This window comes from Hyposmocoma kahamanoa, unplaced genomic scaffold, assembly GCF_003589595.1.
Source record: "Hyposmocoma kahamanoa isolate Upper Pololo Valley unplaced genomic scaffold, ASM358959v1 210, whole genome shotgun sequence".
NCBI lineage: Eukaryota > Metazoa > Arthropoda > Insecta > Lepidoptera > Cosmopterigidae > Hyposmocoma > Hyposmocoma kahamanoa.
Window position 1 is genome coordinate 3622391 of NW_020653731.1, and position 19922 is coordinate 3642312.

General features: G+C 36.4%; 2 protein-coding genes across 3 annotated transcripts in view; one reads left to right on the forward strand and one right to left on the reverse strand.

The window, feature by feature from the left end:
- Nucleotides 1-19922, forward strand: part of LOC113227494 — a 195842-nt gene that overhangs the window by 83740 nt on the left and 92180 nt on the right. The gene's annotated exons all lie outside the window — the stretch shown is intronic.
- The window catches only part of LOC113227495 (lysozyme-like), a 61474-nt gene that overhangs the window by 18735 nt on the left and 22817 nt on the right, over nt 1-19922 (reverse strand). For both annotated transcript variants that reach the window (XM_026460434.1, XM_026460436.1), the window contains one exon: nt 8964-9052. In XM_026460434.1, coding sequence (XP_026316219.1) covers nt 8964-9052 — 89 coding nt within the window. The remainder of the gene's footprint in view (nt 1-8963; nt 9053-19922) is intronic.

Genomic DNA, 19922 nt, shown 5'->3' on the forward strand with positions numbered 1-19922 from the left:
ATTGTGGAGAACACACTGTATAGACGATACAGGGTGGAAAAAATCAATAGAACAGGAAGGCAAACTACCTTAAATACTTAAGATATCTAATTTTAGCCAAAGGAAACATTGTTTAATATTTCTTCGTATGAATAACTGCATTTACAGATTTTTGAAACTCTCACTTGTGCCGGGATTCGAAGTGACTAAAACTGCAAAACACTATTTTACTGTACTAATCGATAGGATCAATGATATTCGTCTTATAATTAAAGAGGTCCATAAAATGTAATATTAAATCAACACATTTCTAACTCGAAGGACTCATACAGATAGATACTGACCACTAAATATGCAAATTACAACCTTTTGCAAACTTTACAAATTTTACTTTTATCATTGATTACATGGATTAGTACAATAACATAGTATTATTTTGAATTTTTAGTACTTCCATTCCAAAAAATACAGCCGCCATTCTGAGTTTTGCACAAAATATAGCTTATATACAACAAGCGGTCTTGTTGTCATGTGATCATTTCTTCCAGGCTACCTCAGGATATAAATTTAAGACTTGCAAAGTGGTTGTAATAAAAAAATATCATGTAATGGGAACTTTTCAAACAAATAATTGTAAACTAACAATGTTTGTGTATAAGATCATTGGTACAAGTAATAAAATATAGTAATAATTTCTCGTTTGTATTCAAGACCTATTGTCAAAGCTTTTATGCTTGTCAACTTTTAACAAAGTACATAAAGGCCTTTCACCATGCGATATGTGTTCAATACAAGACGTTCAGACATCTGACAAGCCCGGAGCGACGCAGTAGCGTGGAATGTTCACTCAAGATCGTATTGACATATTGACTGCCTTGTTGTGACGTCATTTAATAAAAATAGAAGTAAATTAATTTACTGCTTCGCAAACCCAGTGAAAGTGAAGAATGTATTGAATATTTTTTCCATGTCACTAGTTACTGTTCTGATCCTCTTTTCGCATAAAATTAATAACACACGCGCAACTACAGTCACAAATACCACCACCCGATACGTGTTTCGCCTCTCTATGAGTAATCCTCGCAGTTGTTAATTTTTTGAAGCTCGAGTCGAACCGAGCACGTCTCATCTTCTTCATAACGGTCACAGAAATTTAAATTTATTTAGATTTCTATCATAGTGATAGTTATAAAATTGCATCATGGTAATATATTAAAAGCTAACTTAGCTGGCAAAAGCATAAAAATTAAAGATGTTGAATAAAATAAAATAATTAACAAATGAGAAACGCAATATTTTATTAAATAATAAATCAAATTGTAAAATTAGTAAGTCGGAATATTTAATTTTTATTAAAATATCATGTTTTTATTACTATAATATTTATCAGCTGGTTCGAGTTCGGTTGGAAGGGATGTTTATTTGTGTGTGTAATAATAATATTAAATTGGAATTAACACAAAATCTATCGTGTTGGACTGTTTTAAAAAATTTGTTAATATCGTAATATCATTTTTCAAAAGAACTTTTTTAAAAAAAACACGTTTTTTCTACATTCTTGATATCAGCTGGAATCTTATTTTTATTGACATTTATACGTGGGGCGCACTATAAGTTTCCGGAATGAGTAAGAAAAAAATATTATAAATGGTCAGAAATAAATTTATTGTTTCTCAAAATATTCTTCGTTAGCGTAATATACTTTTTCATACGAATGAACCAATTTTGAAAACATTTATGCCACTCCTCCGTGACAATCTCTGAAACATATTTGTCATACTCCTCGACAGCCTCTTCAGGTGATGAAAATCGTTGACCGCATAACTGGTTCTTAATTTTTGGAAATAAATAAAAGTCACAAGGTGCCAGGTCGGGACTGTATGCGTGATGGCTCTTAAGGTCAACGTTGTTCACTTTCAACAATTAATTTGTCTGTCTGGCCGTGTGAGAACTGGCATTATCGTGGTGCAAGACGATACGGCGTTTATAGTTATTTTTACGGAGTTTGTCAATAACTCCCGGCAAACAAATGGTCGTGTACCAATCACTATTCACGGTACAATGATTCTCCAAAGCAACAGTAGCTACGTGTCCAGTTTTATTAAAAAAAGAAGCAATCATCCGCTTAGGAGCACTTTGCCCGCGCGCCACTTTGGTTGGTTTCGGCTCATCTCTAAAGACCCACACGCTCGATTGCTGCTTTGTTTTGGGATCGTAACTATAAATCCATGTTTCGTCATCTGTTAATAGTAACATTCATCAAGCCATCAAATTTCGTGTGGGACATAGGTCGCACACCAAATTTGATGCCCCTTCGCTGAATCTGGTACGCATGGCATTGCACCAAGTGACGCGATCCGTTTTTTGAGCCTCAGTAAAATTTTGTGGGATCCTCTGAGAGCACAGCTTTTTCACACCCAAATGTTTGTGTAGTATTTATTGATTGTATTTGAATCATGCCTATGCCTAAAGATGCCCGAATCTCATTATGTGTCACATGCCTGCCTATTTTGACCATACGGCGCAGAGCATCGATGTTTTTGTTGTTCACAGCAATGGACGGGCGATCACACGACCGCGTTTGAATTCTGCAAACCAGCTATAAATAGTCGTCTTGCATAGTGCTTCATCGCCAAAAGTAGTTTGAAGCCAAGCGAAGCTCCGCTGAGCTTTTAAATTACATTTAAAGTCGTAGAAAATCATACTATGAAAATTTTCACGAGTTAAATCCATGATGATGTAGACAACCAATTTCCAAAATAACGCCACAATGTAACAAACAAGTGACAGTCAGATGAAAGAAACTGTATTCTACAGCCAAAGAGTTCCATGTTCAAAAGTTGTAATTAGTTTTTCAATATTGTTTATCTAAGTGGCCGGTTCCGGAAACTTATAGTCTGCCCTATGTACTATGTTCCTGAGCTAACTATGAAGTTCTGTTCCCCTAGTACACTACTCCCGGAGTGTTAGCCAAGTGTTTTAGTAGTAGTAGAGTACCTTACCTATTTCGGCCGCCAAACAGTAATGTGAGCATTACTGTGTTCCGGTTTTGAATGGGTGCTGGTGATAGTAATTTCACCAGCACCCATCCAGAACCAAAGCACATGGGACTTGTCAACTTATGTCTCAGTGCGACGGGCGCAGTGACAGTGCCCCTCAGATTTTTGCGATTTAAAGCTTTGAGTGGTACTGCAACTGTTATGGACAGACATGTAGCTTACCACCAGGCGGACGACTTGTTCGTCCCGTCTCTTGATATAACAAAAAAAAAGTGTGCTATTTTATTTGTTTTCCGAAACATGTTACATTTCAAACCGGAAGAGGACTTCACACGTTTTCCGTGGGTTGTAATAACGTTTTTCTTCACCGAAAAGCTCATGCTCAAATGCTCAAGTAAAACTCAAATGAAATGCCGCACATAAAACAAAAAAATAGAAATTCTGAGGTGCGAGCCTAGATTCGAACACATGGCTTCTGTTTGAGAGGCCGTAGGTCAAACCATTAGGTTACCACGGCTATTTGTTATATGTTTCTAATTACACCACTTTAAAGTTGAGGGTGCAATATGGTGTATTTTGGTGTTGGATGCCAAAATCTACTTCAGGTCACGATGTCGCAGAGCGTAGTAAACAAGTAAGTTCATTACAAAAGTTTCTATTTTCACTGGAAACCGCGACGAGTGGTCTCGTAGTGCAGCAGTGCTTTGACTTAACAATTTTCAAACAACATTACTCTAGGAGTGTATGCATAGAGTTCAAAATATAATTAACCACATTAGATGTAGATACTGAGATAATTAATGTATAAACCTTACGCGGAAGACTTCAAAAGGAAGTAGAAAAGTCGGACAAATACTATAAGAATACTATAAATAATCACTACATATAATCTCACTAAGTTTCAATGGGATGGGGTGTCATGGGACTTTTCAACTTAAGTCTCAGGGTGACGGGCGCAGTGTCAGTGTCCCTCAAATATTTTGGCGCAGGGCGTAGTGGCACTTCACATGGTTATTTTTTTTTCATTTATTTTATACAAAAAACATAGTACAATTTCTTACAATCACAAAACTATAGTATATCTAGTACTAGTACATTTATCAAAATCAGTATAGAATTTAATAAATTTACTATTTGCTTTCAAAGGAGTATAAATAATTTTTTTTTCTTCAAAGTCAATTTACTTAACTGCCTCTGAAAAAATCTAATTTATTAAATAGTAGGCAAGAAATGTCGACTTGTTATCTATTCTTAGTAATTATTTACTTTTGGATATACATATTTATTTTCACGGGCTCGCCTAATATCTATTAAATTTAGGAAATGAATCTATTTTTCCGGATTTAAATCGCGTATATTTGTTTTTTCAAAGAAACCGACGTTTCGGGCATGGTCACAGTTGACTGAGGTGGTACAGTCTTCAACCAGTTATGTCTAATATTGATGCAAACCACCCTATTTTTTCACTATAGTTACAATAGTTATTAATTAAATACCTTATTTTTAATTTTACAAAGAAACATTCCAATTTACGCTACATTAAATTTTACAAATTATTTTATTGAAGGAATTTTTATTAAGTTTAATTTATTATTAATTTTTAATAGAAATTAGAATAAAAGTTAAATATATTAAAAATTATGCGCGATATAAATATACGCGATTTAAATCCGGAAAAATAGTTTCATTTCCAATGAATACTTAACGCGCAAAAAAACCGTTTTTTATCAAAGGATGCTCAACAAATAAATACAACAGAAATATTAGATTAATAGAGGGTGAGCAAAGCAGGACTTATCTCTAAAAGACATCTCTTCCAGACAGCCCAGGGCAGTGAGAGCTAAAGTTATAAGCGGGCAATAGCGAGCAAGACAGAGTGAGAAAGAAGTACAATAAATTACTTATATGTGTATATAAAATGTAATATACGTACATACACATAAATATATACACATAGGTACACAACATATATATAAACATAAATAAGTATGTAAAAAAATGATTACAAAGATAGTTCAGCAAGAAAGTACGCTTTCAACCTTTTCTCGAAAGAACAGATTGACGGGCCAGACTGGATATGGGAAAGGAGTCTATTCCACAACTGCGCAGCACGAGAGGAAAAGGAGTTAAAAAAGAAATTTGTTTTACAGCAAGGACGAACGAGCACATAAGTGATGCACGGACGCCTTGAACGGGTGGGAGGGGGTAGCAGCTGAAACCGGGAACGAAGGTAGTTATTATAATTAATTTGTCGACATGTACGAGCAAAAACAAAGACCGGCAACAAACACACAAAAAATTCGTAAGGTCCGCAGGTTCGTAACGTGGCTTAATTGGCATAGCGTCTGGCACGGTTTGCTTGAAGACGTTGGTTCGAATCCAGCCGGATCGAATGAGTTTTTTTTCGAAATTTTCGATATTTGTATTAATAATTATAATCACAACTTTTTTTTATAAAAACCGACCGACCTCAGAAGTTTGTAAGTAGTAACTACATCTATTTGGCAAGTTTTGTTGAAATCGGTTAACGGAAAGTGGATGAAATCAATTAAACCAGATTCAACCCCTAATTTGCCACCCTAATATTTTCTTTACATTAGAATAATCGAAATTGGTACACAAATGTAACGGAGTAAAAAAAGAATACAATCCTCAGACCTCCTCGATTTGGAGTCGGTTAACAATATAATTCCATGATCAAGCCGGTCAGTAGTTATCTACTATAAAAATCGAGTATATAACCAGAAATAGAGACGAAATAAAGGCCATCCATCCCTGGCAACTCATCAGGCAAATGGGCCTTATATCACTCTTAAATGTCAACTCTCGTGTGCGCTGAAATCATAAATTAGAAAACTGAAATAGTACAGTACCCACAATTGACCTGTGTATACGTCTCGTACATTCCAAAAATATTATGTATTTATTGTAATAAAGATAATATCTCTAACAATGTGGGCTGTTCCGTTCGGTAGTGTGGGAAAACAGCAAAACATCTAATTACAAAACAAACGGGACCACATTTCATCGGTAATTAAATATTGAATATGTAATTTTGCAATTTTCGTCCATTATAGCAAAGCTCAAGGTAAACTGGAAGATTTGAAGTGAAACAATTGACGACACTCGTCAATTGTTTTGAATTTGGGCTAGGGGTCTACTTTCGATTTCCGTCCGACATCCGTCCGAAACAATTACAGTCAAATATATAATATTCGACAAAATAAAAAAATAAAAATCAAGAATGAAGCTTCATTCGCATCACGCGTCTTTTCATTTGGTCAAGTATTGCTTATTTATCAGTAATTGTTTCGGACGGATGTCGGACGGAGATCGAGAGTAGACCCCCTGGCCAGTCGGAGTGCAGCTGTCTTCATAATGATTTGGCAGAATAGTTTTCAATCAAATTAAATGACATTTCGTCTCTATTTCTGGTTATATATTCGATGACTATGAATAATCACTCGATGTGATTATTCTACGTAGGTAGTGTATAATGATCAATAAATAATCCGCCAATTTAGCAATCTGGCCACCAAGCTCTGATTGGCGCAAATTTTGTTGATTGATGTAACAGCAGGTACATTTGAGTCGAATGCATTAATTATTCCTGATTTTGAAACGCTATGTCACGTTTGTAATGTTAAATTTTATGCAAGACTACAAAATAGGGATCATTGATGTATACTGCCTATAAATCAACTCATCCGAAGAACTGAGTCCGATGTGATTATATAGCGAAAAGAGAATAAGTACGTTACGAGAATTATTTCGTTATTCCAACTAAAGCCTCTGTGAAGGTATTTTGAGAATTACATATCTTATTTCGTTTCGGAAATATAAAATCGAACAACGTTCGATCTGACACGCACAGCGAAGAAAAACGAACGAACTGTAATGTCCTGAGAACAAGTAGTCTTGCACATAGTCCTTTATTCTACGGATGAGTCGAAATGAAGCGCAGAAGCCGTAATAGCTTAATGGTTTGAGCGGCCGCCTCACAAGCAGAGGTTGTGGGTTCGAATCCGGACTAGTACTTCTGAGTATCTCGAAAGTTCTATGCGGAGTTTAATTTGAAGACTAATTACTATGAGCTTTCCGGTCAAGGGAAACAGTGACGAAACCTGCATTTTCGAAGAAGGTTCACAGCCCTCGGAAAACGTAAAGTCCTAGACTATGCTCTAAGGCTCAATTTAAATTACGGCGGAACGGATTGGAAGCGAAATTTTGTAACGATGTTGTAAATAGCATAATGAATTTTATGGTCAGTTGCGTAACGCACAAACTAGATAGGAGCCGAAATCTTAAGCGGAATTTTCGCGCATGCTCGAGAATGCTCGCGCATTCCGTAAAGTTCATTCTGCCATGTACAATATCGTTACAAAAATTTGCTTCCATTCAGTTCGGCTGCAATACAAATTGAGTCTAAACCCTCGTATGAGAGGAGACCTATGCCCAGCAGTGAGACGCATAAATGGGTTGAGTCGCGAGTAGAGACTCGATTAGTCAAGTTGGTAACTTTTAATTATTTGTTTTATTTTAAATGGATATTAAAATGAAATATTTTAATATCCATTTATATCCATATAGATTATACTAAATGTATAAAATATAAACGTAACCTAACATGTGGCTTTATGAAATTATTATGAAAATATTTCGTTTTTAATAATGTTGTGACCAAACAAATTAAGGAACATTTTCCAATATGAGTTTACAAGAAAGTTCACCTTGTACAAGACGCAGCAAGCCTCTGCGGAGCTAATTACACAGGGCTTAATATATCTGGATTGTCGACAGGCAAACGCGATACCACCAATGCTTATAATTAAAAAATACATGAGAGACTTAAAACATAACTTCTTGAAAATTGGATTGAAAACAAGTCATCAACACTAACAGCAGATCGTATTGTATTATGAAATGCTCAAAAATGTTTTTTTGGTACTGTTTTTCCCAATGTGGAAAAGGCAAGGGCTCTATTGCGCCACACAATCATGACTGAGAGGCATTTCTTTTTTGAATTCCATTACAAAATGTCTTCGATAGTGCTTCTTACGAAATGATATAAAATTGGATTACGTTCTTGATTTTTCAGGAGATCTGGTAAAGAACGCGTGGAGATCGTTGGAGGAGGTCTATGCCCAGCAGTGGGCGTCGTATGGCTGAATGATTATGATGATGATGTCCCACGTTTGCCACATTAATATAATTCTTATAAAATTTACATTTCATGTCAAGGGTTCTCATTTTTTAAAACGAGACTAATCTACTACTTACTATTGCTATAATTTTTATTAGGTTTGATTATAATTAGATTGTTGTGGACTGCATGATTAGAGTTTATAGGTCGTTGCATGCAAAAATTACATAAAAATAATGAGAACTTCGTATGTCGCAAGGCGAGTCACAGTAATTCTAAACGTATTCTTGTAACGCCTTTATAATCTGTGTATTACAAGAAATAAAAATGACTTTTCACTTCTCATGCTCTAAAAGTACGAAGCTAAAAGCCTTACGTAGCGGTAGTAAAGTGCATCCGTTAATCCCTAAGGAGTAAAAAGTACATTTGGGCATAAACGGTGGCGTCATATGATTTTCCCGCGTTGGTGCGTTGCTGGTATCTGTGTCTGGATGAAAAAAAAATACCGCGAAAACTTCAGAATTTTGGTTCATAATCTTATTGAAGAGCGAAAATGATAGAATTTTTTTTTCTCGCAATCTAAGTGAAAAGTAAAGTTTTCACCTCGACACTAAAAGCCAATATAAACCATCGGAGTACTAAAAACGATCGCTAAAGTACGGGTGTCTAACCACCTCGCTTATGTATTGGTTCGTTTCAGTACTTCGATAAAAAACATAATGTCACTTCTTTACTAACATTATGTCACTTCTTTACTATGTAGTAATTAATTTCTTTTATTTTGTAATACCACACATATCGAGACGTAAAACGTTCTTAGCATCAGCGTATTTCAATATTACCTGGAAAAGTCCGTAGCTAGTGTAGGAATTGTTGTGGTTGGTGATTTTCTCCACTGTTCTACCGCTTGCATGTTCGATCAAGCACACCCCTGTAACAATGAATTATTAACGTCACTATATAAGTAGAATGTAGGTAACTTACTGAAGTGCAGTATTTCTTGTTTCTTTTTTCTTTTGTCACAATTTGCGCTCCCGCGTAAGTTTACTACTGAATATTTTCCCCGTAGATTTATTAATATCAGTAGCCTTGTGAAAGAGTTCGTCCAGGCAAGTACTGCCACCTTACCTATTTTTGCCTCTAAGCAGTGCATTACTGCGTTCCGGTTTTGAAGGGTAAGGGTGCTGGTGAAACTACAGGCACATGGAACTTGTCAACTTGTGTCTCAGGGTGACGGGCGCAGTAGCAGTGCTCTTCAGATATTTGGGATTTCAATCTTTGAGTAGCACTGCATTTGCCAATTGTCATGGACAGGTGTGTCGCTTACAACAGACGTGTCATTTGGTATAAAAAAAAAAAGACTTAATATTTGACCTCAATTTAAACTTTACCCAGTTGGTTGAAAGTTTAATAACTACTTATTGCAAGTTATAGTATTTAAATTGTAGTCAATGTGCTGCCATCTAGTGGTCAATAGTTGAACGACGACGAACGATTAACGTTTATGAGTAGAGAGAAAAATTCGAGATGTTTACTTAATTCTCCAAAAAAGAAGTAGAAGGTCATATTATATAATAAAAAATACGATAAACAGAAAATGGTGAAATTATTCAAATTAAATAAAATAAGATTTAACGATGATTATGGAATACCTCCATGCATAATATTATAGGTGCGGTAATAATTTTTATACTTCAAAGTACCAAAATAAAACATTTTTCTACGATTTGCGAGGTTTTACAAGCGAAAAAATAATGGACTGATCTCAAGTATGCGGAACTCCACGCACTGTTGGCACGCGTGTCCGCGCACGTGCGTCTTCATTGTTCTATGGTGCCGGTAAACCGTACGTTGGCTATGCGCACCAGATACGCCTTCCTTTTTTGAAGTCATCTTCCTAATTAATTACATAGGTGCATTTGAGATAGGTTGTTATTCTAGGAAATCTTGATATCCCTTTCTCCCACCAAGACAAACAATTAAATTATGTAGATACAACAAGTAATATTTCCACGAAACATTAAAGTTCAATTTACATTGCCGCCGAACGAAGTGGGTGCGATTTTTTGAAACCATAGCATATGTTATTTGGTCGTGTAATTTAATTGTTTGTCTTGGTTGAGAAATGGATATCGAGATTTTTCTAGACTACTTTTATTCTATTATATTATTATACATACTTTTATTCTATAATTTTATACGCTTAAGTTTATTTAAGACGAACCTGTACAAGTAGTTGTATAAAAATATTTTTTATGACAAACGAAATATTTGACAGGAAATAAGATATAAAACTTTATCAAGATAAAGATATCCTGTCCAATATTTTCTTTCAAATTCAAGGATTTTACAATTATTGGCAAATTTAATTTGTAACTTGTGATATGCTTAATGTTGTGGTAGTCAATTGATATCGTACGGACAACGACACATCAGACTACACATTTTTGCTCGAAAATCGCCTCCATTGCAACGGAACAAGATACGTCAATGTGTAGCTTGATGTGCTAGCGTGTGTACAACACATTTGTATGCTATTTAATATATGCGAAATATGTTTGTACTGACACTATCTTTTTAACCGTCTTCAAAATAAGGAGGAAGTTCTCAGATCTAATGTATTTTTTTTTGTATGTATGTCTCCGGCATAGAACCGATTTTGATGATTCTTTTTTTGTTGGAAAGAGGTTACCTCCTAAAATATTCCACATCCTAGAGTCGCAAACTAGGGGGTGAATGATTTTTGAGGTCGGTTTTTTTAGTAATCTATAGTGAGATTATGTTATACCATGTTTTAAGCATATAAACGAATTATAATTATGATTAGAAAATCTCGATTCTAGAAAATATCGCCAAAAAACAGGTAGCTCTTCTTCCTTATCTAGTTTTTTTTCAATTCCACGTTTGTAGTGTATCAAAGGCGCGATGCTATTGGCCTACATTTTGTCTTTGACATTATGTATAGTGTTGGTGAATGTGTACAGTGAGTGTGTACTCCCAACACATGTGTGAGGGAAGTGTTGACTTGAAAATATTAAAATACTTTCTATTACTACTTTTTTTTGAGAGTATGTGAAAGGAGTGTGTACTGAAAATACTAAAATACTACTTAATACTTAATATTTTTTTTACATTTTTTATTATTATTGTTTTATTTATTCATATTTTTTTTTTTAAACAAATGAAACAACAATATTGCCATCATGTGATGGCAAGAAATGCTAAAAATTTGTTTCCATTCCGTTCCGAAACAGTGTAAATAGAGCCTTAGGCGTCTGCAAGGTATTGGCCCGTAAATAAACCACTGCTTTAGCCTGACTGCAGCTTACTGACATATTAATTAAGCACAAACAGACATGTCGAGTCTAACAGACAAGTTATACTTTGTGTAAATGTTGCTTGGAACGTATAACTGTAAGATGCAAATGCAAATTATTATTACGCTTGTGAGGAACTTGCTTTTGCAGTTAATTATCACAAGTGAAGCTTGGTGATGATTATGTGAGACAAGGTACAAGTTTTCTTTCTGATTTTTCTGCCTATTTTCATTTTTCCACTAAAAGGAGTCAATTTGACCTGACTCCTTAGAGGGCCATACTCCGGATTATTCCGAAGTACAGGCGCCTGCAGATTGCGCCGATTGAGATTATGATATAAAGTGACGGGACGAACAAGTCGTGCGCCTGGTGATAAGCATATGTCCATAACAGTTTCAGTGCCACTCAGAGCTTTATATTGCAAATACGGGGGCATTGCCACTGCGCCGGTCACCCTAAGTCATACCTTGACAAGTCCCATCCTATTACCCTTCAAAACCGAAACGCAATAATGCGCACTTTACTGCTTGGCGGTAGAAACGGCAGTATCTGAACGAGCTCTATCACAAGGAGCTCTACTGCTAATAAAAATTAACTAGGAGCAGCAAGATTAATCCTCCTAGACAGTAAACTGAAATTTATATCACATATCAACTACGTTACTAAGAAGGCAGCTCAAATGTTAGGTTTTGTTAAAAGAAATTCGCGATCATTTTGTAGCAAAACTAAAATAATTTTATTTAATAACCTAGTTCGTAGTCAACTCGAATATGCTTCTGTGGTTTGGAACCCCGGGTATATGGTGCACTCTCAGCACTTGGAGTCTGTACAACGGGCTTTCACAAGACATCTCGCCTTCTTTCGCGGAAAATTTCACATAGGTGCCCGTATGAACAGCGTTTGGGTTTTATTAAAATGAGCTCATTGCGCGTTCCCGTAGACTGCATGATGTACTATTTTTGCACAATTGTGTTAATGGAACCTTAAAGAGTTAAGAATTGCTTCCTCGTATTTCACTATAAGTTCCGTATAACTTACCCCAGAAGCCCGTCACTCGGTTGTTTCATCGACCGGTTTGTAGAACCAATGTCGTTATACATGCCCCTGTGTCTCGTCTCTGCTGCACTTATAACGAACTCAGTGCTACTTTACCTGATACTCGATATATTTTTTGATTTCCTTGCAAAGTACAAATCCACCATTTTAAAACACATGTTTGCGAGGGTACCCAATTAATTAATTGTGTGATTGTCTATTTTGTTAATTCTTTTTATTTAATTTTGTTTAATTTTTAATTTATTGATTTATTTTGATTGTTTCTACTATTAATATTCATGTATTAAATGATTATCACTAATTTCAGGTTTCTTACCACGGTATGACTTCTTTTTATTTTCCCGATATTTCGGATCGGTGGTGGCACGCTCCATGGTCATGTCAGACGACAGCTTTAAGAGCAGACATACATATCTGTCTACCCTCTTGCGCTGTCGACGACTACCTTCATCGCGATTTGTTGAGGCGTTACCATTGTCACGCACTTTTTTTACACAAACCACACTCACTGTATCCACACGCGAAACTGAACTACGGTTAAATATTGTGATGATGGTTTTAAATTGTCCAGTGCATGGAATCCGATCCTTAGTGCATGCAGTAATAAAAACAAAAACACCTCGAGTACAGTTTCGCGTGTGGATACAGTGAGTGTTGTTTGTGTGAAAAAAGTGAGTGACAATGGTAACGCCACAACAAATCGCGATGAAGGTAGTCGTCGACAGCGCAAGAGGGTAGACAGATATGTTTGCTCTTAAAGCTGTCATCTGACATGACCATGGAGCGTGCAACCGTTCCGAAATATCGGGAAAATAAAAAGAATACCGTGGTAAGAAACCTGGAAATTAGTGATAATCATTTAGTGAATAACCACGAAAGTCTTAAAATCTATTCATGTATTAGTTTACTCGGCCTATAATTGTTATTATTGAATGTCGTGTACACTTTTTTTTTTTCACGACGTAATTGGCTTGTGTATCGGATTTTGTTCTTAGTTGTAAGTTCTTTAAATGTATTAATAATACACATGCTGTTGGTATGCCTTTTGAAAATAAATAAATAAAGATTACTGGTGTCAGTAAAAGGTCGTATGTAGCTTTTTAACAGTTGCAGTGCGACTCAGAGCTTTAAGCCACAAAGTTCTTATTTATATTTATTTCAATTATTTTTAGATTGACATTCAATTATTTTTTATGTGAAATTACTCTACTACTTTGTTATAATTATTAATACAAAGATCGACGAACACTCAGAAAAAATTCCTTTGATCCGGCCAGATTCAAACCGACGTCTTCTAGCATACCGTGTCAGACGCTCTACCAACTAAGCAAAACAAAAGCAAAACAATAAATAGCGACATATCTAGCCAGGGCTGGTAGCTGTAAACGTATCTAACTGGGTGACGAAACACTTAAGATTTCTCATAGATGGTGTTACGGCTAAAAAGTCCTTGAAAAAACCAAATACAAACACTACAACAAACACATAAAAAGATACGTGAGGTCCGGTGGTTTGTTCCGTTGCTTAGTTGGTATAACGTCTGGCACGGACTGCTAGAAGACGGCCGGATCGAAGTGAGTTTTCTGAGTGTTCCATCTTTGTATTAATAATTATATTTATTTGATTTACCAACGGCAGTGTGTAGTATTATTTATTATATCTCATCTCTGCGGTCCCGGGTTCGATCCCCGACCGGGTCAATGCAAAAAAACTTTTCTATATTGTTCTCGAGTCTGGGAGTTTGTGGCACCGTTGTTGTTTCCGATTTCCATAACACAAGTGCTATCGGAGCAACGTATGTGATGTTGTCTAATATTTATTTATTATATCTTATCATACCCTTGTAAGCAATCTAATTGCCACAAATTCTTATAAGTAAATACAATATGCACTAAAACTTAACCATGTCTAACTAAAATATAAAAAAAACACTATTGTGACAACTAACAATATGATTGGATTTTAAGACTTTCGTGGTTATTCACTAAATGATTATCCCTAGTATCAGGTTTCTTACCACGGTATGACTTCTTTTTATTTTCCCGATATTTCGGAACGGTTGCACGCTCCATGGTCACGGGTTGACTGGACTGCGGCAGATGACAGCTTTATCGAAATATCGGGAAAATAAAAAGAAGTCATACCGTGGTAAGAAACCTGATACTAGTGATAATCATTTAATATGACTGGAAATGGATGCGTTCACTATTTTTGCGACATGAATTATTAGACTGATTTTAATAAATTAAGATTTTTACGGGTTTTGAGAGGTTTTTTTTACCGTCCTTGAGGAGGGGTTATTTAAAGTCTTACACAACGTAGTTTAGTAGCAGTAGAACTCATTGTGAAAGAGTTCGTCCGGGGAAGTATTACCACCTTATCTATTTCTGCGCCAAGCAGTAATTTCAGCATTACTAGATTCCAGTTTTGCAGAGTAAGGATGCTGGTGAAATTACTGGCACATGAGACTTGTCAACTTATGTCTCGTGACGGGCGCAGTGGCAGTGTTCCTCAGATCAGGTGGCACTGTGAATGGACAGGCGTGTAGTTTACCACCAGGTACACGACTTGTTCGTCCCTTCACGCGATACTATAAAAAAAGAGAAAAATACGTCCTTCTTAGAGGCATTGCTACTGCACCCCTCACCCTGAGACAGAGAAGTTAACTAAGTGTCTATAGTTTCACCAGCCGCAGCCTTTCAAAATCTGGACGTAGTAATATCCACATTATTGAAATAGTACTTCTCCGATCGACCTTTTTCACAAGGAACGCAACTGCTGCGTTCATTCAGTTCATATAATTTTAATACTAACGGTACATGTGACATTTGTGTACCAAATTTCGGCAACCGCAGAATCACAATGCAAATTAAGAGCGCAAATTCAAAATACAAACACGATATCCATCACAAATTCATTCCAAAAACTTGTTCGTATCACCAACGCCCAATGGCAACGTTCGAAACAGTACGCTTTGATTCCATCCAATTGTATTAATTTGAATTAATTTGGATTAGAACATCGCCGCCCGCGCCGGCAACCTTGTACCACGACAGTTAAACCGGATCCCAACAATTTTAAACTTAAATGAAAAGGGATCTCGGAATGTTTTGTCATTTGAATGATGTCCCCTTTTTATGCAAATAAGTGAGATCTGAGAGTTTCGCGTGAGCGCTTATTAAGGCCGCTGTCGGCAATTCATTTGGTTTGCGGGCGGCCTTAATGTTATTATTTGAATTAAGAATTTGGAAGTCGCAATTTAATTTACTTAAACAACAGTGGCGAGTTGTTTTTTTGTCGTCTTTGTTTTGGACCGTGGATTTTGCAGATTTGCATTTTCTAAAGCGTTCTCTGTATATCGTTGCTGTGTTGTTTCTACGTTATCTATGCAGATGGAAAACACCCGACTTACGTGTTGTTTTTTCCTCTGGAACTAAACAACATTCGCAACTTCTTTAGTGGGAATTCGAGTTAAATAACAAAAATTTACTAATAAACTTCTATACAAACAACTCTCATTATAAATCGAGATCATTCGTTTTGTAGAATTTGAACAATTTGCAAGTTTCGACCTGAGAGCCAATGTTGTTTGTACAAAATAATTAGATTGTTCCCAATTCCCAATTAAGTTAGGGAGCAATAAAAACTTAGTCACCGAGACGAGAAAGGCAATTCGGCATCTTCAAATTGCTATCAAGCTCCCCTTTCAATTACTGCTTCAATATAGGAATAAAATCTTTGCAACACAATTCCATTACTTGAGGTTTTTTTCGATTCAATGTTATAAAGTAACTGCCTGTACCCGGCTTGCGTCGCAATGCCACTAAAGTCGTGTTAAATCCCCAGCCCGCATTAGGCTTAACCTACTCCTTAAAGGAGACCTGTGTCCAGCTGTCAGACCTAATACAAGTGTGGGCACAAGAATTCACGAAAGTTTTATCGCAAGCGGCAGAATAATAATAACACAAACAAAATACATTCATTTTTATACTTATAGCTTATACAAAATAACGACCCCGGTAGCTCAACGGATTGCCCTATGGGCACTGGATAATACTAATATACAAAATGAACTTTTCCAAACTAGTTCTGGTCTGGGTGTTTTGGGAGGTGTCTCGAAGTGAATTTTAAGGGTCCCAAAGCCTAAAAGATTAATTTTAAATTTTTAAATGGGAGAGACGATATTCCCCGGCAATGGCACAGTCGGCCGGGGTCAGGTACTCAGGTTCAAGAACCGGCGAACAATAAATGCCGTATCGAGCAGGACCGTCTTCTGCTTTTGTGCAGGAAGCGACACGCCACTGAAATCCGACCGCCGTGAGTTAGGACCCTTATTATTACTATCTTATTTTACACTCTAGCCTCTCCCTTCTCCCATGGCCAAAGAGATACATTTTGTATTTTTTGAATGGGAGAGATGATTACTATTATTAATTATAAAGATACTCAAACCCTAAACTAGGTGAGACCTATATTTCTAGGAGTTGGTTTGTCGACTACGTCTTGCCGAAGGCGACGCACCCAGTCGTTTCGGTCAACTTCGGCTGCAAACTACCGTAGTAGACAACTCACTAATTACACCGGGTACTTTGCCGTCTTCGGCGGGCAAACAAAGGTCGCCTGAGGACTTGGTATAAATGCGCCATTAGAAGTCATCATAAATCTATTTGAGACCGTACCTTGAGCGATTGATCAAGATATTTCAATTTATTTTGATTAATTAAAATGGAATTGAATATATAAAAAAATATGTACTAGTTGAAGTTCCGGAAGCTTTAAATTTGGATGTGGACGGTGCAACTGCCAATTGCAAGCTCAGTCCGCAGCACACCAGTTGCATTAGTAATCCGGAGTCATAATATTAGTGCATTCCGCTTGCAGTTACTACCGTACTGAACGCTGTGACGAAGTCATGTCGATTGTATTGGAATTGCAGCTCTTGCAGTGCTTGCAGTTTCGATACAGTTCATACGACAATGCACTGTAACGAGGTCGCGTCGGAATTGTAGTTTGTTCAGTGCTTGCAGTTCCGATACAGCACGCAAGTCACATTCAGTACGTCGGAACTACACGCGCGTTGCATTAACCTTTGACAGTCGTGACGCATGCGCGCAGATTGCATTTAAATTAATATACGATTACTTTACAACACTTATTTTGAAGTGACAAAGAATTCGCAATACAGTCCGTGCGACCATGCATTTATAATCGAGAAACTGGTCACATAATAAAATGGATATCATTAATTTAAAGAAATTAATATTCTTACACTAGCGTCACAGTATAATGTATTGTTAAAATGTGATTTATGTTACGTGAAATAGTAATTTTTTTATGAATGATAGTCACAGACAAACACGGATTAAAAATAAACCGGCTGTTCTTGACAATGTTCTTCATAAAGTCACAAATTTCGGTTGATATTTGAAATTTGCCCTTTACGAAGTTTAAAACCATAGCGAAAAAACGAAACTGCTCATTATACAGTTTCTGCGTATTTGGTTGACAAAAATCCGTGGCAGTGACCAATTTACATTTTTTTGCAATACCAAGTGATCGGACGAGCAAGTCGTACCGGTGGTAGTGGTAATCGACACACCTGTCCATAATAGTTGCAGAGCCACGCAGAGCTTTAAATCACAAAGATGTGCGTGGCACAGCCACAGCGCCCGTCATTCCGAGACACAAGTTGACATGTGTCACATGTGTTCTGGAGAATTTAGAACATTTCGCCAGAACACTTACCCTTCAAACCAAAATGCAGTAATGTAAATGTAAAAAATGTAAAATACTGCTTGGCGTCAGAAATAGGTAAGGTGGCAGTACTTCCCTGGACGAACTCTTTCAAAAGAAGCTCTACTGCTACTGAAGACTGAGTTTCTTTTTCTCATGAGAATCTGCCTCACGAATGAGCAGAAGAGTTCAATCAATATGACGATTTTCGTGTAATTTGCTTACCTACGAAATTAAGATTATTGGTCTTGACTTGACAATAATTCAGACGAAGGGGTGGATAGTTCTCGATTGAGTCACGTCTGCACTCAAATCTCGGTTATACAAATCACATCTTAAGGAAGGAGTTTCAGAGCTTTCATCTAAAATTAAGCCTTGCCGGCTACAGCACGCTAATGGAGCACGGTTTCCATATAAATCCAGCTCGGGTTGTACGTCACAAGACTCAAGAGGATTCAAGTGCTGATTAGTTCTCAAATTCTTAGTGATATAGAAAATTAGTGTTTGTCTGTAATATATATTCGTTGTATTAAAATACATCCATTCTGATATGTATAAATATTTTATTGACAAAGTCAGGTGAAGGCAGCGATATAAAAGAATACATTTCCAGCCATTTTTTTTTTAGAATACATTTCCAGCCGCAGAGGGAGAATTGGGTAGAGGGGCTCTATAAATAATAAATACTGTATAAGCGAGGTATATTTATGCACAGACATATCAGAGTAAACGAGAAAACAATATTATTTTTTGTCCCTTTCTACGTATGCGGTTTTGGTTGTATGACTCAACGCTCGTTGAGTCCAGCAAATCCTCCCGAGTCTTTGATGTGCATCGATTTCATGTGTTTGTGCTTTTAAGAAGTGTTTTACAAAGTTACTAACCGTTCCTTTGTAGTAATTGGCAATTATTGCAGCTCACAATAATGGTGCATGGTTTATGTATGTTATATTTAAGACTGTAAAAGTCGCAGGGATCGAAAATTTCTCAACATAACCTTTCACACGTAAGTTTTAATTTTTCATTACAATCAATGAATTTTCTTGTACGAATTACAAGTGAAATACTCTTACAAGCCTGGTATATTACGATTTCATGTATTTTGGATGATATTTGAAGTGTTTTTCTTGATTGAAAGATTTTTGTTTGCATCGTATAAACCTCCTAAAATAAGGAGAATATCTTACTTTTGTCAAATATGTCCATTTCGCTTCTACTAGTGGTTATGATACGTGAGAAAGAGAGATCAAACAAATAAGGTATAAATTAAATTAGAAAGGCTTAAGCTGATTTTAGGGATACTGTGCTTTTGTCACTATCTTTTCCTCAATTTATGGGTCATTTTAAATATTGTATTTTTTTTACTTTTCAATACTTTTTTAGTTCGAAATATGTATACTAAGTTAATACTGTTCAAGGGCCAATAAAAAAGTAATGATTTGTCATAATTGTTTTATTTGGATACTAAAACTCAACTAAGCTAAATGTGGTCTGGAGGATTCTCCCCCGTCTTAGACTCGGCAGATTTCATCATTATCACGAACCCATTTATACGTCCCACTGCTGGGCACGGGTCTCCTCTCAGGCGAGTGCTTAGGCGACAGTCCACCACACTCGCCCAATGAAGGTTTGGCGACGGCGAAGGTTTGCACACGTTTTCCGAGTTTGACTTTGAACCTTTTTCAACGTTTCATC